The 25,959-nt window shown below is 43.0% G+C and overlaps 1 protein-coding gene across 1 annotated transcript; it reads left to right on the plus strand.

Annotated features, from left to right (window-relative positions):
- Positions 1 to 1,394: 1,394 nt before the first annotated feature.
- Positions 1,395 to 15,715, plus strand: CA4 (carbonic anhydrase 4). The gene is made up of 8 exons (XM_079325384.1): positions 1,395 to 2,193; positions 10,270 to 10,320; positions 10,685 to 10,855; positions 12,750 to 12,907; positions 13,034 to 13,126; positions 13,410 to 13,473; positions 13,567 to 13,730; positions 14,693 to 15,715. Exons 1-8 carry the CDS (start codon positions 2,136 to 2,138, stop codon positions 14,885 to 14,887), a joined length of 954 nt encoding a protein of 317 aa, XP_079181510.1. The 5' UTR covers positions 1,395 to 2,135; the 3' UTR covers positions 14,888 to 15,715.
- Positions 15,716 to 25,959: the final 10,244 nt, after the last annotated feature.

Raw genomic sequence — 25,959 nt, forward strand, 5'->3', positions numbered from 1 at the left:
GAAATTCCAGATTTACCCTAATGAATAAAGTGACAGCACACAGCTGAATGAGGACTCTCTGTGTTTCCTCCCTCTGCAGGGTGGGAATCCCAACCACCCACTAATCCCAAAACCCATCTGTGTTTAAAATTGCTCCCCTGTCCCTCTGCTGGGGCAGCTCATCCCTGGACCCAGGCCAGCCTCACCCTCTCAGCCTCTGCTGCTCCATAAAATCAGAGCAGTTTTTACTGGATTTGATGTTCCCACCTGTCCTTCCTGTAGCTACCAGGAAAAACCAGCCTGGAATTCAGAGATCTGCTGAACTTTGTGTTGTCCTCTCACGTCTTCAGGTTCAATGTCCAAAAGACTTTATGGAAAATGCAGCCAGTTCTTGGTGGCATCTCAGGACAGTTTTGGTTTTGAAAGGAATCAGAATTATCCTGATGTCATGCAGAACTGATATCCAAGCACCTGCCAGGGAAGTTTCCTTAGGAAAAAAAAAACAAAACAAAACCAAAAATAAGGAGATCAAGTGATGCCAGCCCTGCTTATTTAGGTGAAAGAAAAGCTTTAGAAGGAAAGGAATGTCTTTGTCTGAGTGTGACTTCATTTTTGAGCTCAAATAAAGGTTTAATTAACGTGACTGCAGTGCAGTTTATTACCACTTTGCTAATGACAGGATGGAAGATTTAGAAACAAAAAATAGGAAAAAAAAAGAAAGAAAAAGAAAAAGAAAACTAAATCAAAAATCCTGATTTTTCAAGACCAAAATTTCTAACCCTCAGCTTTTCAGTCCTGAACAGAGCACTTCAATGAAATAGAGCAGGAAAAAAAAAATTAAATCCAAACCAGAGATGTTGGTTCAGCTCCCCAGTGAGGAGCATCCCAGGGAAGGAGCAGAGCCCAGCAGGGAATTGTCTCTTGGATGCCCTTGGAGGCTGCAGCTGGCACAGCCCTGCAGTGCTCAGCATTCACCTGGCCCTGCAGAGGCAGGGAGAAAATGAGAAAAATGAGAAAATGAGAAAATGCCAGCAGCCCCCTCACTGTTCTCCCCCTCCCTGCAGGAATTATTTATTTACCTCATCACCGTGTGCAGGGCAGATCAGCACCAGGGCAGGGTGGAAATTCAGGAGAATTCATTGGTGGAATGTTATTTATATTCATTTGTTGTTATGAATAAAGGAGCTGCTCTGGGTGCCCACTGCCAGAGAAGCAGTGCAAGGCTGCTCTGGCTCTTTTTCTTTCTTTTTCCTGGCTCCTTTTGATTGAACTCAGCCTCTGCTGGGATCATTTCCCTTCCCTCTGTCCATCCTGCTCCTCTCCACCCAGCCCAGGGACATTTGGGGAAGGACTTTGTCTCATTTGTTTTCCTCAGCTGGATCAAAATCCACCCTAAAAATCCTGTAATAAATCTGTGTCACTTTTCTTTGTTGAACATAAAGTCCGAGTTGCTTCTGAATTGTGTTTAATTCCAAACGTGAAATTAAAAAATTTAGATAGGAAAACAAGGGGGCCAAACCCAAAAATCTGTATTTATATCATACTACAGTCGCAGAAGCAAAAAGTTGAGAAAAAGCATTATTAAAAAAATGTATTGTTGCCTAATTACGTATGTAAGGTGTTGTATGTCACCTAATGAACATTTCCTGTTGCTGCACATGGAATTCCCATTTTCCAGTCCCTCAAATCAACTCCAATCCTGTTTGGGGAACTGTGGGATGGAAGTGAGGGGGAGTTGGGGTTTTATTTGTCTGGGGTTTTTTTTTTAAGGAAACATTAACTTTAACACACGTATTAATTGAATGTCATGAGGCTGCCAGGAGAGAAACTCCCAGAAAATAAAAATGCAGCATTTTGCTGCTGGGTTAAACCTGTGCAGGTTGCAAAGCCTCAGTTACTCACCCAAGGCTCCTTGCCCAGTGCCAGGAAACCTCACTCCTTTTGCCATTCACTTGGGAGAATGAATAAATTTAGGCAAATCAGGAGCAGGGCAAATCTGGAGAAATTACAAAGGGGAGGAGTTCACCTTCCTGCTATGGCTTTCAGGTCTGTCCTGGACTACTTACTCCAGTATAAAACTGAGAGCAGAAATATGATCACATCCTCAGGAGTCTAATCAATTCTGGTTTCAACACTGAGCCTATTTAAAATAGAGAATGGAATTGCTGCTCCTTGCTCTCTGCTGCCTGCACTTTCTCAAGACAGAGGCTGTAGGTAAGTCCTTCCCTGCTCTTTCTCAGCCCACGTGAAGGTTGCTCTTATTTCTGATTTGTTTCTGACTGTCAGGACAAGCAGTGCAGCCTCTCTGATTCTTCTCTTTGGTAAATGAAGGATGACTTATTTATTTCTCTGCTTTTTTTTTATTTGTGTTAAAACATCAAGGATAGGCTTTTCTCATGAATGAATGAGTGCTTTGGGGGTTTCTTTTCACCTTTAGAGATTCTATCTGCCTTCCTCCTCCAAGAAAAATCAATGAGCTTTGACTTGATCCCTGTGTTTTATTATGTACGTGCATTTAAAATACCAAAACTTAATTTCTTTATCTTTAAAACTACTTTGAACTTGAAAGAGATGGCTTGTTTGAAATTTCTCCTCCCTTTGCTTTGCTGTGTACGATCCAAGATGAAATTCTGCTGAAGGAGAAAGAACAATATGTCTTTGCTGCATCAGCCCCATCTATTTTTGCTCCCTGGGCATTATAAGTACACTGTGCACTTAGGATGGCTCAATTAAATAGCAATCTATAATTAGTATTGAAAAATGCAAAAGGTATTTTATTTTCCCCCCCTGCTTCTATTCAATCAGCAAGTGCTGCAACACTGAATAAATCCCTTTTCCTATGCAAATACCAGCACAGAGCCTCACTGCAGCTCTTGGGAGTGAGGAGGGTCCATTGTTTGCACTAAAATAGAGCAGAGTGCAGTGAGGAGAAAAGGGATCCAGCATTATCAGGGGAAAGTGCTGCCCTGAGATCTGCTCCATGCTGCTCAAGCAGATCAAGGTTCAGAGGTGCTCACAAAGTCCTGCAGTGTTCCCCTGCCTTTATTTCTCTGTTCTTGATAAATTCTCTGTCCCTCAGCAGCTTGGCTTTTCCAGATTCTTACCTGGCAGCTCCAATCCCTTCTGGCTGTTCTCTCTGCAGGTAGCACGTGGGGCAGGTAAACAGAAACACAAAAAGCTTTTGCTCTCCCAAAGTCTGCCACTGGTGTTTGCTTGCTCTTGATTCCTGGCTAGCAACACTTCAGGGGTTGCCCATTAAGGGGTTTATTAGGGAAACCTGAACCACAATCTAGAAATTCTTTGTGGCTTTATTAGGTTGGTGTCAATAATTAGGGTTTACCTCTTTATCAGAAAGAAGTAGCACAGGAAATGCATATATTTGGGATATATGATCATTTGTAGGCATTTTTTGCCCCTCCTGGTTATTTCTACATTTTTCCTTGAGTGTGGACCAAATCACACAGTCATCAATGCACAAGAAACTTGCTCTCTGCACCTTCTTCTCCAAACTTTTCCTCAGGCAGAAGCTCCACAGGATACATTTTATTTTATTAAATTAAAGGCTATGCACTTCAAGAAACTCCACTTTTGACAATCAGCTGAAATTCCTCCTTGCTGTATTCCTTCTCATTATCTTTGTTGGCTGTTTTTTTTTTTTTCCTAAGTAAACATTTCTTTGCTATCTTGCCACTTCTCAGGAGCAGCCTGGGTGATCCTGACCATTGAACCCTGGCAGTTCATAACTCACTGAAACACTCAAATGACTGATTGCTAATCTTTGAGATTGCTGCCAGCCTTGCCTCGATAGCAGAGCACCTGTGTTTGAAAATGACCATTTCCAGTCCTTAGAGGGCTTTCTAAGGAAAGAAGGGTCATTATCCATTGGAGGAGAGGGAAACTGAGGCACCTGGTGCAGTCACCTGCCAGGGGTGAAACCATCCAGATCTCAGTGCATTCCATTTCCAGCTGCACTGACCCACCCCAGCTTTCCTTCTGGCTCCTTTGAGATCCTAGGGATTCTCTGGTGCTGTTCTGGGGGAAAAGAGAGACAAAGTGTCTGCAATTCCCAGCAGGAATACTCCAAACTTTGTGAGAGTGGGGCTTTGTTACTGTGCCATTCAGAGAGCAGAGATATCCATCCATCCATCCATCCATCCATCCATCCATCCATCCATCCATCCATCCATCCATCCATCCATCCATCCACCCATCCCTCCAGCAGCTCTGGGGTGGGGTTACAGCAAAGTCACTGCAAATTAATTTTCTTCAGGGGGAATGGAATGAACCCCAGCACGTTTTAACCTTTTGCTTTATCACAGAGCAGGACTCAGCCATGAGAAGACAAATCTCCCACACTCCATGCTCTGGTGCTCCAAAAGATTGATGCCTGATAGGACATTCCTCTGATTTAGATGAGATTAGATCCCTCTAATTTTCTATATTTCTGTTCACATGCTTTTACCCTTCACAAAGATTAAATTTACATAACCATGCGGACATTGACGTCAGCATCAATTCTCACTCTGGGGTTTCCTCAGGGCCATTCAGGTACAAAACACCCCTCAGAGCTCCATCAGCAGCTTTAAAAAAAAATAATTAAGAAAATAAAATTATGCTGTGACTTCTTCCCTTTCCAGTTCTGATGGTGTGGACTGCACTCAGATCTGTGGCTGGGCTCCAAATCCATTTTAGGGCTGGCAGAGTTGGGATGCTGGCTCACTTGGACACACTCTGGGGGTGAAAAGCTGCATTTTCAGCTGGTTAAAAACAAGGGTAATAAATGCAATGTAAGATCTGTAGCACAGAGAAAAGGCAGTGAGCAATAGGAATTATGGAATTATACCTCTGGTGTCTCCATCAGGTCTGGATCCAGCTGCCCCTTCCCCAGGCACGGATCCTCCTGGCTCTTCCATGGGATGCTGGAGGCAGAAAAGCCTTTGACACTTCTAAAAAAAACAACATAAACCTTGAGGTCTCCTAGAAAAGCTGCAAAGTGCAGAGTCTGATTCTGTGCAGGCTCTTTTCCCCACTTGTGGCATTGCAGGAGATGCTTTGTGGTGTTCCAGGATATATCCAGTGGCCTCTTATTTGATTTTTAGTCATATTTTTAGCCACAGGATCAGCCATCAAAAGCTCAGCATAAAAGGCTGCAAAAGGCCAGCAAAGCTACCAAGTGATCTGCTTGAATTAAATTTTAAAATAAATAATTCTGGATTGCATTTTTATTAAAGGAAGCAAGGCAAAACCCCTGACAGAAGGAAATCACCTTAGCCCTGGATTCTCATTTTTTGTCACAGCTCCTGCCTTTGCTACAGGACATTTCTGAGGGTCATTATCTGCAGCAGAGTATCACAGGTCACAGCTAAAAACCTTCCCCTGCTCTCTGACACAAAGGAAGCCTTTGCAGATGTTCACAGGGCACATCCAGAATCCCTGAGTCCCTCTGGATTTTTCCTGTAGTCCCAAAGTGTTCCCAAGGCCTTATCCAGCATCTGATTTATTAATTAAAAACATCAGAGGTGCTGCCCTGCAAGGCTCCAGCACCACTATAAACCTGATTTTCAGGGCTAATTCCCCACCTGCAGAAAGGTAGGCATCCCTAGGAAAAATAAAATTCCAGGTTAAAAGTGAAGAGAAGTGAGTGGCCACAAACACTTGTAGAGACACAAATCTTGAGGTGAATTTTGGAGCTGATTTTGTCTGTCCAAGGGGCTTCCTGAGGATGTGCAATGCTTCAGAATGTATAAATATTCTCATGTCCATATGCTCACTTTGTGCTCAGCAATCCCATTAATTAGAAAGACAGGCTGAGACAACAATTGCTTTTCAGTTGTTTTGTCTTTTACACTAAAAATAGAAAGTTTCACAAAGCCAGCTAAAAATAGGATGAGCCCAACACAAGCCAAACCTAAAAATAAATCACATGCAAGCCCAGCTTTTGGTGTTTTGGTGGAGGAGGATGCAGAGGTGAGAGCAGATTTTGGGGATGGGTTTGAGGGCTCTGGGATGGGCAGGGACAGGGGGTGACACCAGGCTGAAAAATGGGAAAAAAAACCCACTCAGGTGAAAGAGAGAAGGGATTTGAGTTAAAAATCAACATATTCCTGCTGTCCCAGGCAAAAAGATCACTCACACTCCCAACATCATTAATAAAAACAGCTGGCCAAATAGAAAATGAGTAAACTCTTTATCAGGAGCACAAATTAAGGCTGGTCAGCTCTGGCTTAGGGGTTATATGGCATTTTCCAAGCAGATTTGGGAGCTTTGATGGAATTCAGGCAATCTGAGTGAGATCCAAAGAGCTGAAGGGTCTTTTCCTCGATCACACAATAGCACCTGGCAGGATGCCCCAGGCAGCAGCACCTCCTGGAGAACTGCACAGGAGAGGCATTTCTCAACTGCAGGAATATTTTAATTTTTTTTTCTTTTTTTTTTTTTTTTGGCCTCCAGCTTGCAAAGGAGGCTTGATAGCTAAAACAATTGAAAACGTTTGCAATAAAATGAAAACAATACGTAATTGTATTGTTTTTTTCTGCTAGCCCCGTGCCAAGGAGCAGCTCTGGGCAGGAAACCAGTTGTAAATTCCAGGAGGAAGAGGCTGAGATAAGTGGGACTCACGTGCCAAGAGAGACTCCCTAAATTTAACTGTCCTGAACTCTTGGAGGAAGAGGCAGCCCTGTCCAACCTTACTCTAAATTAAACCAAATAAAGTCATTGTGACACCTGTGGGAGATACAGAACCACTTGAATCAAGGATAAACCCATAATAAAATGTAAAAGAAAGATATAATTGATAAAAGAGCGGGTGCAGGTGTGGATATCTATATCTTTATATCTATCTATATTTAATCTGTATTTATATTTATACCATCTACATCTGTATCTATATATATCTATATGTCTATATATCTCATGTCTATATATCTATATGTCTATATATCTCATGTCTATATATCTATATATCTGTATATCTATATATCTGTGTATCTATATATATATATATCACAGCAATGATTTCAGCACCTCAACCACAAAAACAAACCAAAAAAAAACCCTCCCTAAAAGACTGAAAACTCCACTTTCTGCTGTGCTCTCCCAGCAATAAAATAAGGTACAAAAATTAACTTTATTTTTTAGGCTAAAATAAAAAAGAGAACGTGGGAGCTGAGGTGGGATTGGAGGAGGGACCTGAGGGGTTCCCAAAAAAGGGGGTTCAGGGGGAGATTTGGGGATGAAGATGAGATTGGGGAGATTTGGGGATGAAGATGAGATTTGTGAAGATTTGGGGATGTAGATGAGATTTAGGGATTTTGGGAAGGCAAAGGGCACCCTTGTCAAGAGATGGGACAGAAAATGGATGAAGCCAGGACAGGAATTACAGATACAGAGGGAACTCTTTGAATGCTGTAAACACCAGGGAAAGAAAAGAATTGTTTAGGGTGGTTCTGTGATATTTCTAGGAGTGATGGGATGCAGATAAGGAAGTGGAAAATGTAAGCTATTAAATAGGAAACATTTCCTGACAGCGTGGGCTAATGGACTGTGCAAAAGTCTTCTAAGGGAAGTGGCAGGAGCCGCTCAGACAATTAAAAGTGTCTTGGACAATGTGCCTGAGGGCATAATCCTGCCTAAAACCCACAACCATGCCTGGATGTGACGAGGATCTTCCCTAATCCTTGGTGGAAAAAAAGCCCCAAAGCTCAGGGGAAGAAAGATCCATTGTGATGCGAGGTTCCTATAGGGAGGGAGGTGTCACATCCGACTCAGATAAAATCCAAATGCAAATTTTCCTGCTCTGGGACTGTGTGGTTCCTCCTGAGCAGCACCCACACAAAGGATCCCCAATGTTCCATGGCTGCCAATCCAAAAAAAAAAAAAACAACAAAAAAAAAAATTTAAAAAAAAAAAAAAGGAAGAAGAAAGAAGCCCTAATTCACAATAAACATGAATCAGCTGTTTGCTAATTAAACATTCGGTAATGTTTAATTAGGTCGTTCTTTAAGGTTTAACATCTTCAAGGGCATTTTTCTTACGAAATGCTGAATTTATGTGTTGTTCTATTTCACTGATACCATCCAACCCAGTGTGATAAGGGCTTGTAGAAAACACAATCCTTACCTTGTTCAGAGACTTTGAAGAGGATTTGGTGGAAAAACGCAAAAATCAGATCCTAATTATCAAACACTTCTGAGTGCTGGGTGTGAGGCAGCTGGAGCCACCGAAGGCTGAGTTTTCAACATTACATTTGATTTTATTAAACTTTTTCTCCCCATCATTTTGATGACCAGGCTGGAAGATTTGTGTCAGTTTACTGAGACGTGATTGAAACCCACAAGTTTATCTGAGACAATTTGTTCAGGTGATAAAAACTCTTTGAGAAGGGTGGGACGTGGATTTGCCACCAAAAATCTCCATAACCCATTTCCCTTCCCCCTCTGGCACACAGATCCTGATTCAGAACCACCAATTTGGGGGTAATTCCCCTTCCCTCTGTGGCTCTGTTTGATTTTTGTGGTTCCACAGCCTTGGAGCTCCTGCTCTGACTCCCAGCTGTAGCTCAGATCACCTGGAAAAATCAGATTTATGTTGCAGAAATGCTTTGATGTCCAGACCATTCCTCTCCCCTGCCACCTTCCCCCTCTGCTTCCCATCCCAAAGATTTTTGGGAGCAAATCCTTCCAGGTTATTCCTGCTGAGCACCAGTTCTTCCCCCCCTGAAGGTCCCTTGGTGTGTAAATGGCCAAGAAACTGCCAAATCCAGGCTGCTGGGATTGTTCAGAGTTCACACTGACCCCTGAGCAGCTGCCAAAACCACACCTGGACTCTTTGATCCGTGCAGAAGCCGCACGTGGAGCACGGCTGGGCAGAGGAGATCAGCTCACCTGGCATTCTGCAGCCATTCATCGATTAAAATATTGATTTAAATATCAATTAAGGCACTCGGTGACGTTCTGTGCTTGCAATTTCTCCTGCTTGCCGGTGGGGATGAGGAAAAACTCTGTCCTGGGAAAAAATAAAAAAAAAAGAAAATGCAACAATCAGCGCTGGAAAGTGAAGTTTTGTGATTTTGTGGGGATTTTTTTGTGTGTGTGTGTTTTCATCCTGCCAAAAGGATGAAACCGCATCAACCCCAATTTTTGGTAACACCATAGAAAACTTATCACACTTTGCTTTTCTTCCCAGTCTTGCTAAACTACAAAGTGAGGCAACATTGTTTTCATTTTTGTGGAAGAAAAAACAAAACTCTGGGTTTTTTTAAGGTTGTATTAATTGCCACAGGTCTCCCTCTGTGTCACAGCTGCTCAGGTTTTGTAACAATTCTCTATTTATAACTTCTAAACCCTTAATAGATGGATGTATTGTTATGCCACTGATATCAAGATAAAGGTGTTAAAAGCTTTCCAGCAGGTGTGTTATAAATTAGAAATTAAGGTAATTACCAGTCGAGTGACAGGGCTCCTCCATAATTATCCTTAAAATTGATTAGCCATTTATTAAAATGTCTATAATTTACCAATCACAAGCAAACAGAAGGAGTGGAATTAATCATCATTATAAGAAAGTTTGAATTGTTATGGATTAAAGTTAAATAGCCCAAGAGAAGTATCCCTGTCAAAGTCAATTTAAAGTTTACAATAAATAAAGAGCCACTGAAGTAACTTGGGATAAACAAAACAATCCTCCTTTCCTGGCTATATAAAGTTAAATTAGCTCTTGTCCTCTGAATTTTTCTATATCTTTTGACAATGAGAAAGGGAAATTCAAGTGCTCTACTGAAGAATTTTGCACCCATCCCTGTGGGTTAGAGTTAGACCAAAGATCCTCCAGGTCCTGCAGGAAGTGAGATCCTTAATTTCTCTGATTTGCTCACCAAATAACCTTCAGAGGAGTTCCTGGAACAGACTGAGATAAATCCTCTTTCATAAGTGAATTTACAAGTCTGTGAAAGGCTGGCAAGTGCAGAGCTGATAAAAGGAAATTTACTTTAACACTGCCTATATTCAAATGTGGAACTTTTGCCTCGAGTTGAGGAAGCCAAGGTTTGAAAATCAAATTCTTCAGGGCTGCAACCCATCCAGAATTCTGATGATCCAGTGTCCTGAAGATTCCCCAGCACTGGTTTTGGGGGGATATTAATGGCTGTAAAGTGATTTATGAGATCAGGAGGAGATCCAGAGAGGGCTGAGCTGCAAATCCATTTCCCTGTTGCTTTTTGGGGGAATAATTTGTCCGGATTTTCATCCACCTGTTTTATTTCTTTTTTTTTTTTTATTTCTTTTTTTTTTTTAGTGGGCAACTGGTGCTATCGGTCCCAGAAGTGTGAGCAGCCACAGTGTGAAGGTACTGCCAAGCACTTTATTTTTCCAATCACATTGGTGATTTTTCTGCTTTGCAAAGGGGCTGCTGAGAGAAATAATGCAAAAAAAAAAAATCCACAGAACTAAGCCTTTAATGCATCGTGGTCACATTATTTGTGACCATGTGCTAAACAGGGGAATTTGAAGTGTTTGTGGTAATTGCTATAAGGATAATGTTGAAATGTACAAATACATGTAAAAATGTAAATACACAAATGTAAAAAAAAGATGGAGTGATGTCTCAAATAGTTGGGTGGTTTGGTTTTCTCAAGGATTTGCTGTCTGCGGGGTAAAAATAAATGATTGATTAATTAAAATCATCGATAATTTCCTTCATCCCTGAGCAGATCCTCCTCGATGGTACCTGGTGAACAAGGATTGCAATGGGAACAAACAGTCCCCTGTCAACATTGTCACCAAAAATGTGGTTTTTGACAAGAGCCTCAAGCCCCTGACTTTTGAGGGGTACGACGTGAAGGGCTCAGCCAAGTGGACCCTGGAAAATAATGGTCACACAGGCAAGTACTGCTGAGAGATGGATTTGGGCTTTCCCAAAAATCCCTTCCACAAAAAAAACCTCCCTCCACATCCCTGGAGATCAGCAGGGAGGCACAGATGAGATCCCTCTGCTTCAGAAGTGAAACTCCCAAAATATTTTTTGGTGTCAAAATTTCTTTGGGGAGTTTGTGGGGATGAAAAAGTTTTGGGGTTGTGCATGAGGTTCTTGAACATCTCAGAATTTCTGTGCAGAAATGGAGCTGGAGGTGTCACAGAAACCCTAAAACAAAACTCTCCAACCCAAAGAGAGTCCAGCACTGGGGGCAGGTGGGCAGGACAACAATTTGGGCAGAATTTTATCATTTTCTGCTGAAACCATTCCTGGGCTGGTTCTTTCCAAATCCTGACCTTGCACAAAGGATCCTGCTGGAGAAAAGCCTCGTGTGGGAAAGTCATTCACAGTGCTGGGTGTTATTAGTTCTTTAAATAATGAGCTATATTCTTCTCAGATTCAGCCCCGTTTTCTCTGCACACAGAAGTTATCTGATGTTGATCAGCTACTTAGTGAATCAGTAAACCGTGAATCAATTAACAGTAATTTAGAACTGTTGCACTTCCTCCACCTTCCTTCACAATGCTGAGGATGCTGCTCCAAAAAAAAATTATGTTCAATTACTTCGACTTAAAAAGTGGTCTATTTTTTTTTTTTTTTATTTTTTAAAGGTACATGTAGGTATTAAAATCCTGGATGGGTTGTCTCAACTGCCAAATCCTCAAAGCAGAAAGTAGCAAGTGGCAAATATTTCTGATTTAAAAGGGACAGGTGGGGAAGGCACCTGAGGAGATTTTAACAGGCAGAAATTCTGATTTCAACATTGCTATCGTGGCAGGCCACAGGATAAAGGAATGTTTTGACTTTTCACTAATTTATGGATTAATGACTTTCCCTTTACAGGGTGATACTCCAGGATGTCCAATTACAGTCCCTTTTACACCCAAATTAATATTTATAGGGATTGCTCCGAACTCTCATTTTCCCCAGCCATGCATAAGGATTAGGGCTTTAATCTGGGCTTTTAAAAATCTCTTCCTTCTGAGGGCAACCAATTCCTGTGCTAAATGGGGAGGTTATTGCTTAAATTACAGCTGCAATTAGAGGCTGCAGGTGAGATTAGACCCTCATTATGTTCGTGATGGGCACATAGCAAAGGTCGCTGTCTCAACGGCCTTAAGCTAAATAAACAAAGCCCACAAATGCATCTGACTCATCCATTTACAGATTAAAAAGCAAAGGAACTAAATGACTCATGCACTCTCCAAGTTCATTTGGAATTCAGAACAGAAATGGAATCTCTGGGGCTGCAATCCAGAATTTTCCTCTGGGGGTGCAATCAGGAATTTTCCTATGCAAAGAAAAGTGATGTGCTTAACGTGGGGGTCGTAAAAAGTAAAAATTTAAAGTATATCTCAAAGATGTACGATTTAGGTTTGAATTGCAGCACTACTCTGAATTAAAACAGAATATCTTTAAACCCTGCCCAAAGGAAATGTTACTGTGCAGACAACAGGAGATTAAAATGATGGTTAAAACCCAAATAAAATGGGATCAAATTTACTTTGATAGTTGGGGTTTTTTTAGAAAAAAATAAAATGAAGGAATATAGGGTCTCCTGAGAGGTATAAGAAGCTCTGACTCCAGAGGTCATAATGCTTACAATTAATCTCAAATTAAACTCAGCTATGGTTCTGTAAGAGTTCAGTTTCTGCAGAGAAGAATTTCTGGAACATTTCTGAAAATCCAAGTGAGAACTTGAAGATAAATTTGAATCTCAAGCACATCTCTGCTCTCACATACTCTTAATATAGGATCTGCTCTTCTCCTTTAAAACAATTTGTGGTTTTTTTCCCCCACAGTTAAAGTGACACTAAACTCATCCCCTAAATTCGGAGGAGGAGGCCTGGGGAGGAAATACAAGGCAGTGGAATTCCATTTGCACTGGGGAGTCCCAAGGGAGCCACAAAACATCCCTGGCTCAGAGCACAGCATAGATGGAGAGAAATACCCCATGGAGGTAGGTGGATCAAGGATTCCACCCCAGAACTCTGGAATTCTGAGATCCTGCTCACAAAACCTCTTGGCCAGTTCCCCATGGGAGGTGTGAGGGTGGAAATAATCACCCTTGGCTGTTGTGTTCCAGCTTCACGTGGTGCACATTAGAGAAGATGTTCCAAATGTGACAGAAGCCAAGAAAATTCCAGAGGGTTTGGCTGTGCTGGCTTTCTTTGTAAAGGTAGGCAGTGAAATTTTCAGCTGCCCCTCTCAAATCTCAACCAGCAGTTTGGCTGAGGGATTGTTCATGTCAATATTTTATGTTCATGTCAATATTACAATAGCCCAAGACTTTAACCTCCATATCTTCTGCAGGCATTCTGCCAGCACTGAGTTCTTCTACCCTTTCCTACATCCTGCTCACTGTTATTTTTCCTTGTGGCCCTTTTCTGTTTTATTAAAAGCAAGCACTTGTAGAGAACTAAATTAATGAAATATTGGGAATGAAAATATTTCCCTTTCAGGCTGACAAAGAAAATACAAACTATGCAACCCTTCTGAGCGAATTAGAAAATGTTCAATTCAAAGGTAAGGCACCAGGGATTTCACAAGCTGTGTGGGGTGAGGATAAAACCTGCAGCCACAAGCATCACAAGGGATTTTCCCCCGTGGTTTTTCCAGGGAACACAAAACAGATAGATCCTTTGCCACTGATGTCTCTTCTCCCACCTGAGGAAGACCTTAGGAAGTACTACAGGTATGAGGGGTCCCTCACCACCCCTGACTGCCACCAGGGAGTCATCTGGACCATATTTGTGAAGCCAGTGGAGCTCAGCCTGAGCCAGGTGAGTGGCACAGGGACAGCCTGGAGGTACAGAATTCACAGAATTCACAGTGCCAAAATTCACAGAATTCACGGTGCCGTGTCCCTGGGCTCCCTGCCCACATGGTGACACCTCAGCTGCCTCCTTCCCCTCACACCCCCCCTTGGCACAGCCTGAACCTGCTCCCCAGCTGCCTGACCCCATTAAATCATGGCTCAAAAAATGGCAGGAAAGGGGCAGGAAGGGGAAATGACGGCCTGAGGAGAAAGCCAAGAAACCCCCCAAGCTCAGCGCTCCGTCAGCAGCACTTCCACTGCTGCCACCTGCTCAGCCCCCATTCCACAGCCTTTTCTGCTGTGTGAGGACAGCAGAACACAAATCCCAATCCCAAACCTCGGGCCCAGCAGTGCCAGTGCTGAGCAGCCCATTGTCTGAGCTGCAGGCAGGGAGAGGGGATGGAATTAGGGGAGCTTGGAGAGCACAGCTGGTGCAGAGGCTGTGCCTGCATTTCAGCTCCTCACTCCCAGTGTGCTCCCAGTGCTCTCCCAGTGCCCTCCCAGTGCCCCCAGCACAGCCCAGGGTCACACAGAGCACCAGGAATCTGAGCAAGGACAGAATTGCTGCTGCTCCTGCCTCGTGTCAGCGCAGCATGCGTCAGGAGCTGGGGGGAACCAGACCTGGCTGCACAAAGGCTTTGGCTGCCACACGAAGGAAATGCCCCTGATTTCCAAGGCTGGAAGGAGCCATCACTGGGTGACCTCACCAGTGACCTCTGCCACAGCATTTCCCCTGAGCTTTAAGGCACAGGTTCAAAACCAATGCGAGGCAGGGCAGGTTTGCAGCACAAAAATTCCCTCGGCATCCTCTGGCAAAAAAAAAAAAAAAAAAAAAAAAAAAAAAAAAAAAAGCCAAAAAAAAAACCCCAAAAAACCAAAACCCAAGAAAACAGGTAAAAAGCTTGAGCAGGCTGTTGTGTTTTGCAGCTCGCCAAGTTTGCAACTCTGCACTTTGACTCCAGCAACTCCTCGGCCATGACGGAGAATTTCCGGCCGCCGCAGCCGCTGAACGGGCGCGAGGTGCTGTGGTCAGGGGCCAGCATCCCCCTGCCCCTGGCAAAGCTGCTGCTGCTGCTGCTGGCCCTGGCTCTGAGCTGCACCCTCAGCTCCCTGGGCCACTGAGCCCTGCCCACCCCATCCACAGCTGCTCCTTTAGGTCCTGTTGTTTTTTGCTGTTCTTTGTCTCAGCCTCTGATGGATTGTGTCCCAATACGGAATAGCCTGTCCTCCTCCAGACATGAACCAAGGGCTCCTGTGCTGCTCTGCTGGAACCCAAACCACCAGAACTTAGAGGAACAGGGAGATAAAGCATTCAAAATGCAGTTTTTAAAGCCAATACACTTAGAGAAATTGGGTTTTGTTCCAATACAGAATAGCCTTGTTCTCCTCCAGACATGAACCAAGGGCTCCTGTGCTGCTCTGCTGGAACCCAAACCACCAGATAAAGCAATTTTTAAAAACCAGTACCCTCAGAGAAATTGGACTATCCTGTAGTTTTAACACTGGAAGGAGCTGCACAGAGACCCTTGGAGAGGAATCTGTTCTTAAGTGCCTGTGAAGGGGTTGGAGCATGTTTACATTCAACACTGCAAATCTGGCAGGGAAATGTGGAGTAAATCCTCCAGTCCCACACTGTCCTACCTGAAGGTACAACACAGAGCAAAGATAAAAATGCTCACACACAGCCCAGCAGCATCTGGCTCATCCCCTCAGGGAAGGGCACTCACCCAACACACAAATCCCCCTCCTTCCTCCAGAACACCTCAGCTAATTTCAGATTTCACTGGATTCCCTCACCCTTCTCCTGCTGGGGGCTGTCAGGTCCCTCTGTTATTTATTTATCCTCCTCTGGGATGCCATGGCCAATGTGATGTGCTGGGAGCAACAAGGGAGGCTCATCCCCACAGACCAGAGGCACATCTGTGGAAATTCCCTCTCTTTGAGGGCTGCATTTGATCCCTTGTAGTTGTAATTCACCTGATGAAATAGGACAGCTCAAGAAATAGCTCTTTCTTATATATAAATATATATATATTTCTTTTATATATATGTAATTTTTTATAGTGGCATACCTGGAATATTCACATATGGTCAAGATTCATAGATTTTTTCCAAAAAAATTGTGGTTTGGACCCATTCCTTCAAATCTTACCCAATTAGTTATAAAAAACACATTGGGAAATGGGGTTTCCTTTTATTATTCCAGTTTTCTCTCTGAAGAGGGACATAACATTTCTTTTTGGTTAGTGCAATACAGCATTTTACAGCTTCTTTTAGGATTTTAGGTTTTGGCCACACCAAAATAGGATTTTATATTAGCAGATTTATAATTTTTTTTCCTTAAAGGGCAATGTTTGCAGAGATGACTTTATATATTTTCAGGAAAATGCTGGCATCAACCACAGCTCACCAAAGGGAGGGTGAAATTATTTTCATATTAATCAATGAGTAAAGCTTTAAAAAAACCTCCACATGGGGAAACAAATGAACCTATTGAAGTTTAAAAGAAATATTAATACTTTAACTGTACTTTTATGTAAGTGAAAACCTTTGGAGGAGCAAACAGAAATGAAATATTAAAGGTGAACAAAAGACCTGTATTAGAATTGTTCTGAGTTTTTATTTCTTCCGTCCTTGCTGAAGGGGAATCCAAAAACTCTTTCAGAAGAGGAATGTGAATTTTTTCCCCTCCCCTGTTTTGTTCACAATATTTAGGGTTGAGTTTGCATTTTTTGGGCAGGTTTTGCCCCTGCTGGGGCAGGGATTTGCAGTGCCCTGGGATGTTTGTAGTGTCAGCAGAGCTCTGGGCTCTGTTTCACAGTGTGTTCTCTGCACTCAGCAGATTCCTGCAGTTGGGCACCTTGCCCAGGTGTGCCCCACTCAGCTGCCAGGACAGGGAAATCCTGGTGATGGGAACATTCCTTGGGATACCTGAGAAATGCCCTTTGCACTGAACAAGGTGTGCAAGAGCCACCACCCCTCTCCTGCAGATTATTTCATCAATTCTCACTCTAGAGGCAGCTCTCTAAGGGATGACTGGAATAAACCCTGCAGGATCTGGTTCAGCTGCCATTTATTGCTAATAACAAATGATAAATCACAGGGCATGGCCACTAATTACAATGTGGGAGCATTTTATTTACTATGAAACAGATCAAAACAGAACTAAAAGGAAAAAAAAAATCTGCTTGGAAGAAGGTGAGTCTTTAAGAGCTCTACAGCACCAACCCCAGTGTGAATAAAATCTCCCTTTTATAATAAAACAAAAAAAAATTAAAATCCTGGACAAGATTTTACTGAGTGGCTCAGTGCTGTGGCAATAAGGAAAAGGGAAATTCTCCATCTGCTCCTGTCACAGGGATTGAGACCAGCCTGTTCTCTGCCCCCCTTTGCACCCAGGTTCTGCTCTGGGGCAGGAGGTGACAAGGACAGGACCAGCATTACTGCAGGAATAAACAAAAACCCCCAGCAAAAGCTGTTCCCAGGAAAAAGCAGGGAAAGACAAGAAGGCTTTGAGTGGAACATCTGATTTGCTTTGTGAGGATGGTTATGGAAAAGCAATTTGCTGTTCCACAGGTAACTCGAGGTGCTGGTTTTCAGGAATTCTGTCTCGGCCACGTTTGGCATGAAATTCTTTTATTGTGAAGACACCAGGAAATGACAGTCACTCCTGAAGGACAAATACCCAAGGCATGATACAGGAAAGGGTGGGGGAAGGAACATTTGGAAGGACCCAGCAAGAACATTATTTTCCCATGTCCAGAAGGGCCAGCACAGAACTGCACTGATACATTTCACATGTGTTGGAGCCAGAGCTGATGACTGTGGGCTGAAAGCTGCAGTCCCAGGGAAACTGGAACAACACTGGCAATTAAAACTGGGGTTAAAACAAATAAAACAAACAGGGGGTTGTAAAACCCATGCAAAAAGCAATCCTCCCCCAGCTTTGGGCTGCACCTTGGTTTGAGAGCAGTCTCTGGAGATGTGAGAGGTGAAGGCACTGCTCCTTCCCAGTCACCAGGGGAGCAGGGGGTGACAGCAGGGGCAGGCACAAAAAAATTCCTAATACAATGTGTTTTCAGCAAAACATTTTTCTCAGGAAGCATGAAGAGACAAGGAAACCAAACCATTACTCACAAGAAATGTATTTACGTTACCCACAAAGAATTCTGATAAATTTGGCAACTCCACTTACAGTCAGCTCCTCTTGTGACAAAACACCATCTCAAAGTCCACTTGTCTGGACACAATTAGTTTTCTGTGACTGCTGGGAGAGAAGGATAAAGGTTTTTCCTTTGTCCTTTCCTTCCTCACCCATCCAGATGTGGATTCCACATCTTGCCAACAAGCTCCCTGTTAAAAAGATGTCATGCAGCAAACCCATGTGAAAAATCCATTCACCCACCTGTAGCCACAAAAAAAAAAAAAAAAAAAGAATACAGAGAAGCCCATCAAACTTCCCAGGCTGGTGCTAGAGTTTAGTAAGTTTGGAGTTTAATAAATACCAGGTGTAACATCAACCCCCTCTGCTCCAGGAACAGGGATCACATTGCCCAGGAGCAACACCCCAAAAATCACAGCTGGACTCGATGAGCTTAAAGATGTCTTCCAACTTAAATGGTTCTATTATTCTATAAATGATTCCATGAAAAATTATTACTCTTGGAGATGAGAGGCTCTTTTTGATAGAGTTAAAAGTGGACTTGATTATTTTCTTGCACAAAGCACTAAAATGAGATGGGTTTTAAAAACTCTGCAATGACAGAAAAACAAATGACCTGGGAACTGAAGTGGCTGTAGAAAATGCTTTGTGTGGGAGAAAATCATATGTAAATTGGATTTTTAAAGAAAGGAAATGTAGGATTTAGTGGTGTACCTGTGGAAAAGGCAATGAAACCCCAGCTGGAAGCACAGCAGGGCCACAGTGACCTCAGCCAGGACACTTTTCCTTCCTGATCTCCTCCAAACTCCTCCTGAACAGACACAGCTCCTCCAAGACAACTGCTGAGAATGGGAACGTGCAGTTTTCATTATGAGGTTTAAATGCATTTCCTAAAAATAACCTGCTGTTTGGGGCTTTTAGTATCAGAAATAAATCCATATACACCGCTAAAAGCTGATTAAAATTAGTCACACAAGTAAAATTATGAGTGTAATTAACTACAGCAATTAATTGAAATGCCTTTGGCACGTTATTTCCCTTCTTGCAGTTGAATGCAATTTGCATTTAAAGTTATATCATAAAGGCTATAAGTTGGCAATCAATTTGGGTTATTTTATTACCTTTTACATCTTCTCAAGTGATTTAGACACCCAGTACTCAACTACAGTTTGATGTAAAGGAAACCCAAACAGCTGACACTGTTTTTGTTTCCCCATAATCCCCTCCAAGCCATCTCAACTTTTCCCTGCCCTTGCTTTTTATTGCCTCACAGGGATATCTTGGTTTCTCCTGAGTGGAATCACCTTTAGAATGTCACCACCCTTCCCCTCCCACCTGAGCAGGGCTGCTCCTTGTTCCCAGCACACCGAGAGATTTTGATGGATGAGTTTGCAGATTGGGGGTGGTTATGAAGAATTTATTAGAGGGAAAGAAAGGCAGAGAAGTTTTACATTTTGCTGATTGTGCTGATGTCGAGATTAAACTCTAAATAAATCATAGACAATCCCTATCAAGAGTGCAGTATCTTTGTAATCGTTGGAGTTTGTGGTACAAGAAGCTCTCGGCTTTACACAAAATGCTTTTTTCTTACAGGCAGTAAAACATAATGGTTCGTGTCCTGGAGCCCAGCAGCTACTGAGAAACAAAAGAATAATCCTGGTAGAGCAGCAGGGACCTCCTTGAGGAAAACAGAAGAAATTTAAATCTTAAAATAGTAGGATAAAGTAAAAAAACCCCAACAGTGGAGGTGCTGAAGCTTCTCCAGCGCTGCCAGCTGAGACCCTCTGTGACTGAGGATGCCCCAGCCCTGTGAAGCCAAACTGAGAAAAGGAGAATTCACCACTCATTCCCTCTCATTTTCATTCATTCCCTCTCATTTCCATTCATTCCCACTCATTTCCATCTCTTTAGGGGGTTTAAAGCTCCAAATCATTCCTGCAGCTCCAAAATTTCAGGACCTGGGAGCTGGGACGGTCCCAGAGCTCAGTCCACAGAGCAGGTTGGGAGCAGAAAAACTGCTCCGTTTACTCCAAGGGTTTTCTAACCCTGTTTTTAAAGCAGTATTTATATTTTTTTTTTGTTCAGATTGGCAGGAACACGGTGTTTTACCCAGCGCTGCAAGGAGGGCCGTGGGTCGCTCGCACACCGCCCTGCGCCGTTCCTGCCGTCCCCTCGGTAAACGGGAAATTGGGGTTTATGATCCCACAGATACGAGCGCACGTGGGATGGAACCAGATGGATTCATTCCAAAAATAAAGGGCCATTAAAGCTCCTAAAGCACAAACCTCCGATTGCACAGGGGTTTTTTTTTTTGGTTTTTTGTTTGTTTTTTAAAGGCGGCGCAGTTCCCGCCGCGGCCTCGGGGCTTGCGGCGCTGAGGGGCCGCGCAGGCCGCCCTTCACAAACGCCTCAGGAAAAAGTGATTAAAAACCCAAATCCTGCTCGGCTGCTCCTTAATGTGATCATTGACAAGTGGTTCGTGTTAATTATAGAAGTTTTGGAGTTTTTATAAGGAAAAAGTGATTAAAAACCCAAATCCTGCCCAGCTGCTCCTTAATGTGATCATTGACAAGTGGTTCGTGTTAATTATAGAAGTTTTGGAGTTTTTATAAACAGGAATACTTCAAAGAAGAAAAGAACATGGACCTAGATAAAGGGAAATATATGATTAAACCCACTCTGTTTAAATCGCCCTGTTATGAATATTGTGTATATAAGTTTGTAAAAGAGAAAAGAAGAGGGTTTTCCATAATCCTCAAAAAGTCCTCCATAAAATTTGAGAGATCCCAGGGCAATGCCCCTGTGTCCTCTCCCTTTATTTGAATAAAGAAAAAGGACTCTGTCTCCTTTTTGGACATAAACCTCTGGTGTTTGTGGATTAGTTTTCCTGACAAAAACCACCAAGATGTATCCAATGGAATTCATTTCCTCTCCTCCCATCCCTTGTTCATTTTTTTCCCCTTTAATTAAAAAAAAAAAAAAAAATCCACATCAATGACAGCAAAATTCAGCTTTACCAGGTGCTCGTAGGAGCAAACCAGGGATGCAACAAAAACTGGAATGCACAGCCAGGAAAAAAACCAGGCACACGAGGAAACTGCAAAGATTAGATAGGAACAGCAATATTCTGAAATAAAAAATCAATCTGTGCCCTACCAAAAGAAAAAAAATCCCAGATAAGGGGGTACAGCACCAGTGCAGAAATTAAAGAAAATACAAGTGATCTGCCCACAGCACACTCAGCTTTTGGTGTTCCAGATGTTTGGGGAATCTTAAGCTGTAAAATTACTGGAAAGTTTTTGATACTTGCAAGGGATCAGCATCAGCCAGCTGAGCTCCAGCAGGGAAATTTTTGTGAAAAAAGTGGCCAAGAGGGCTGGAAGGACTGGGAATGAATGGTGCAGGTTGTTGTCCAGCTGACAGGACAGCACAGCCAGCCAAAATAAATCTTCCTCAAATACCTTCCTTTGGAGTAATCTTTTATTTTAAGCAAAATACACAAACAAAAGAAAATAGTGTCAGTTTTACTATTGTACACATGAATCAAAAATATCCACTAGAATCATCACCAAAATAAATTATTGTCCCGGTCTGAAATGATGGGAAACTGCAGTTTTCCTTTCATTCAAGTGGAGGACATTTTATGGAAAGATATTCCTCAGGGATAACATACATTTTCATGGATTTGAGTAAGAGCTATCAGACATTTATTTATATTATGGCTGTGCATATTAAATTTAGTACTGTGGGAAACAGAACAAGAGCCTGATGAGGATCTTCAATGGTCATTTTTATGCAAGAGAAATGAAGGATGACTCTTCCAAAGTGGAAAAAGCCTTAAAACAGCAGCTGTGAAAATGAAATAGCAGATAGAATATATTGAATATATTTTTATATTTGGGTGACTGCACACTCGTTCTTTAGGCAGGTAACTCCATGCAGCATTTCCCCAGTAAAGCACTTTACAGTGCATTTTAAGACAGAGAACCCAGCTAAGAAAACCCTTCCCTGTCCCTCTTTTTCCTTTTTCCTTTTTTTATTTTTTTTAAGCACCCAGCAAAAGCAGTTTTGTTTAACGGGCTGGAGCAATCAGAGGGATCAGAGCTCAGGTTGCAGACGTGTCAGCTTTTCCACCACTGATCCTGTTCCCCTCAACCATCCTGCATTTATTTTTAAAAGGTCATTAAGCAAGACACAAAAGGTGAAGTGCAACGTTACAGATTTATAACCTGGCTGGGCTCTGCCTGGAACACAGAGCTCAGGTACAGGAGGAGGCTCTTTGTGCCACATCAAAGCCCAGCAGCCAAAGGCAGGGAAAGATGTTCCAAAGGGAAATTCACATCTGTCTTCTATCCCTCACCTCCCTTCAGTCATCCCTTAGTGTATTTTGGTTATTTGAACTCTGCCTTTCCTCACACTCAGCCTGGTTTTTGCTGTGCTGCAGCACCTGCCACTCTCATGGAAGAAAAATTTAAATTATAACCAGAGGCTTGGGCCCAATTAAATCAGTTAAATAAGAGATTTTGTGCTAAAAGCTGATCATTCTTCAGGTCACTCTTAATTCTTAACACTGAAACTGCAGTTAGTCAGAGCAGCCAGATCTCTGGGTTATGTTAAAATCCAAATTTAATGTCTTTTTGAACTGAGCCACTATTTGAACACATACACTGAAAACAATTACCTTTTCTCTCATAATTCATTCATAATCATTTAAAGGGAAAAAAAAATAATAATTGGAAGGAAAGGTAAGAAGTTTAAACACCCAGTGTGACATCCTTGCTCACATCTCGTGGCCCAGCTGCTCCTCTGATATGCTGCCAGCTCTTTATCAAAAAGCTTCCACTCCAACTCTCTTTGTTACCAGTTAAATGCTGGGGCTGCCTGTGCTCAAAGAGTCTGTGGGCCCAGAGATTTATTCCCTGGCGTGTGTCTTTTAAACAGGAACATTTATATAATCAAACCTGCAGATAAAAAGGCACAGCCACATGGCAAGCAAACATTTCCAGTGCTTTAGCTCCTGAGCAAGGTCACAAACAGGAGTTTGTGTTCACAGCAGCACTGGGGCCTTCCTGTGAGGAATCCTTTCCTGCCCCTTCAAGGAGTGCTTGGTACAACAGGAATGGCTTTGATTTAAAGGGGTTTTTATTCCATTATCAGAAGGAAAGCCCCATGGAATAAAAACCCATCCATCTTTCTGTTCTGCTTGCTGGGGGCTCTCAGCACGAACCTCCAGCACTGAGCTGTGGTTAAAATCATCCCTGTATGAACTGCTGAGCCCCAGAGCTCCCAGCTCAGCCCTGAACTGGTGTGAACTGGGAGGGCTGGGGCTGTGCCCCAGCTGTGTCCTGGCAGTGCTGAGCTGAGGGGGATCATCACAGCCCAGCTTCAATGGCTCTGCTCCTGCCAAGCATTCCTAAAAATCTGAGTGCATCACACTGGGGCATGTTCATCCTGCCCCACTGCTGGGCTCTTCCTCCTCTCCTGGAATGCCAGGATGCTTTGGGTGGGAAGGGACATGAAACACCCTCATCCCACCCCTGCCATAGCAGAGACACCTTCCACCATCCCAGGCTGCTCCAAAGCCCTTCCAGGGATCCAGGGATAGTTGTCACCCTGTCACCCGAGCCTCGGAGGAGGGATCTGCCTCACAATGTCCGGGCTGAGCTCTGTAATCACCCTGTTCCTTGCATTGTCTCCCTACTCCAAACATCACAGTACAAACACCATTTGTAAGGGTTTGATTTGTCAGTGCTGGTGTTGGATCCTTTTTCTGGCCCTGCAGCAGCAGCAGCTTCCCTTTGTTGTTATCCAGCTCCCAACCAACACCCACGCTCCAGCTTTCCTGCAGCTTCTCCTCAGGAGGCCAAGGTTTATTTATAAGACATAAAAATATTTTCCCCAACAAAATGCTGTGTTAGGTGAAGGTACAATTTCATTGCATGCTAAATATACAGGAGATTTAACCTAAAATTCTGCTTTCTGTATCACATTTCAGTAAACTTTAAACCAGATTACCCAGAGATGCAGCAATTCCTGGACAGATTTCTGTGTGATGTAAAGACTGAGCCAAACCTGTGGCCTCAAATCTTTTCATTGACTCCAAATATAGCATATAATCCACCACCTTTCCAAATTATTTGTTGGTTTAATTCCTTTCTTCAACCTCAGTTTGACCAAAACCTCTCAAATTCACCATGTAAAGCCCATGTGATTTGCAAGGTACTTTTAGGGAATAAGAAGCTGGAGAAGAGACAGAAAGAACTTGAGATTCAATAGTTCTATGCAAAATAATACCTTGGTAAGGGCTCCAGGAGCTGCCTGTGCTTCCCATGTTCAGGATGAGGGAAAATCAGGATTTTAATCTCACACAGAGCTGAGAAACAACACTGAGAACGTTCACTGCAGTTTAGAGACAGAATTTCCAAAATCTGAAAGAAGTCATCACACAGCACAGCTCTCTCAAGCCACTTCATTTGGACTTTGTACCCAATAAAAATCTAATGCTGAAAAAAAATTTCAGCAGCACTGAGATAAAAAAATATCAGAGTACAGGGAGTGCTGCATTGCCAGCTCACACAAACACTCTGACAAAGGCTTGAAGCATCTGCTGCTGTTTATTTTTTTGTAGGGAAGTGCATGAACTCTGACCACCCAAAGCAGCTTGTGACCCACCTGGGGACATCTCTGTGTTCTCAGCACGAGTTTTAAATGCACTGCTAAAAGTTGGGTGAGGTTCAGTCATCAGGTCTGTCTGAAATGACCCTAAATATAAATAAAATTTTAAAAGCTGTATTTTGCCCTAAGTTTTCCTCATTGGTCTTCTATGCCCACAACTCCCAGCAAAATTTAATTTCTATCAAATCTAGAAGCATCCTTAATCTGTTTTCTCCTCGTGACTCATTTTGCTGAAGGGACCTTATCAAACATTGCTTTTCATTTTCACAAACAGGAAATCTTTTACACACGATCGAGGAAGCCAAAGGCTTGTCCCAAACAAAAGGCACAATCTCCCCAGCTCCTGACAGGTTTTTATTTTCCTGAAACTATAAATCAGCAAGCATGGATGACTGCATTTTACTCACTTCTTGCTTCAATTTACTGGACCTGAGGGACAAAGGGTAACAAAAGGTATAATTAATATAATTAATATCTACGTGGATGCTGTGGGCCCCTGGCCAGAGGCTGTGCCTGGAGCCCAGCACGTTCTCAGGACATGAGCACAGATAATCCTGGGCTATTTTGATATTTGGATACATGGAAAAGCAGGGATAGAGCATCCTGTACCAGCCCAGGGGAGCAGGGGGATGCATTCTGGCTGGAAAAGCAGCTCCAGAACAGGTCCAACACTTGGATCAGGATGGAATCCCTTTGGATTTGGGAATTCAGGGAAGGGAAGGGACAGTGGTCACTCCTGTGGGCAGCAGGGCCCTGCAGGGTTGGTGCATTCATCCCTCCCTTCTCTCTGGGGGAATAAGAGGGTTTGGCTCAAGATGTGCTGTCCCTGCTGTGCCCTTCCCCTCCCTCCCAGAAGCTCCAAAAGCCACCCCATATGTGCAGAAATCTGGCTGAGCCAGCCCAAAAGTCCCAGCACAGCTCATTTCCCACCTCACCAAACGATCTCTGCTCATTTCTGAGCTGCACAGTTCTGATCTGGGAACTCAAAGGGATTCAGCAGCAGCAAATGGCTGTAGCTTGGGCAGGGATGTGATGCCTTCATCTCTTCAATGTCCCCTGCTGCACTCCTGAATCAATAAAAGCTTTGCCACTGACAGCAGCATGTATGAACATCCTCAGTAATTCCACTTTCAATACCTCAAAGCCTTAACAGAGGAAAATTCATGACAGGAACTACTACAGCCCATAATCTTTATATTGAAATTACGTTTTCAACATTGAAAATGCCCAAGTGACTCCAATGACACCGTGGGGTGACCACACCTGGGAAGAATGACCAATGCTCACCAGGAAAGTGTCCCCACAGTGCTGCACCAACCCTCCCATCCCTGCAGAAATGGCTTCACTTGCAGAGACA

This window comes from Erithacus rubecula, assembly GCF_903797595.1.
Source record: "Erithacus rubecula genome assembly, chromosome: 22".
In the NCBI taxonomy this organism is placed as follows: Eukaryota; Metazoa; Chordata; class Aves; order Passeriformes; family Muscicapidae; genus Erithacus; species Erithacus rubecula.

Excerpts from the sequence above, each read along its gene's own strand:
- CA4 (XM_079325384.1), top strand. The coding sequence starts at position 2,136 with ATGGAATTGCTGCTCCTTGCTCTCTGCTGCCTGCACTTTCTCAAGACA. Across the intron at positions 2,194-10,269 it reads TCTCAAGACAGAGGCTGTAG|TGGGCAACTGGTGCTATCGG; the intron begins GTAAGTCCTTCC and ends TTTTTTTTTTAG. Across the intron at positions 13,731-14,692 it reads TGGAGCTCAGCCTGAGCCAG|CTCGCCAAGTTTGCAACTCT; the intron begins GTGAGTGGCACA and ends TGTGTTTTGCAG.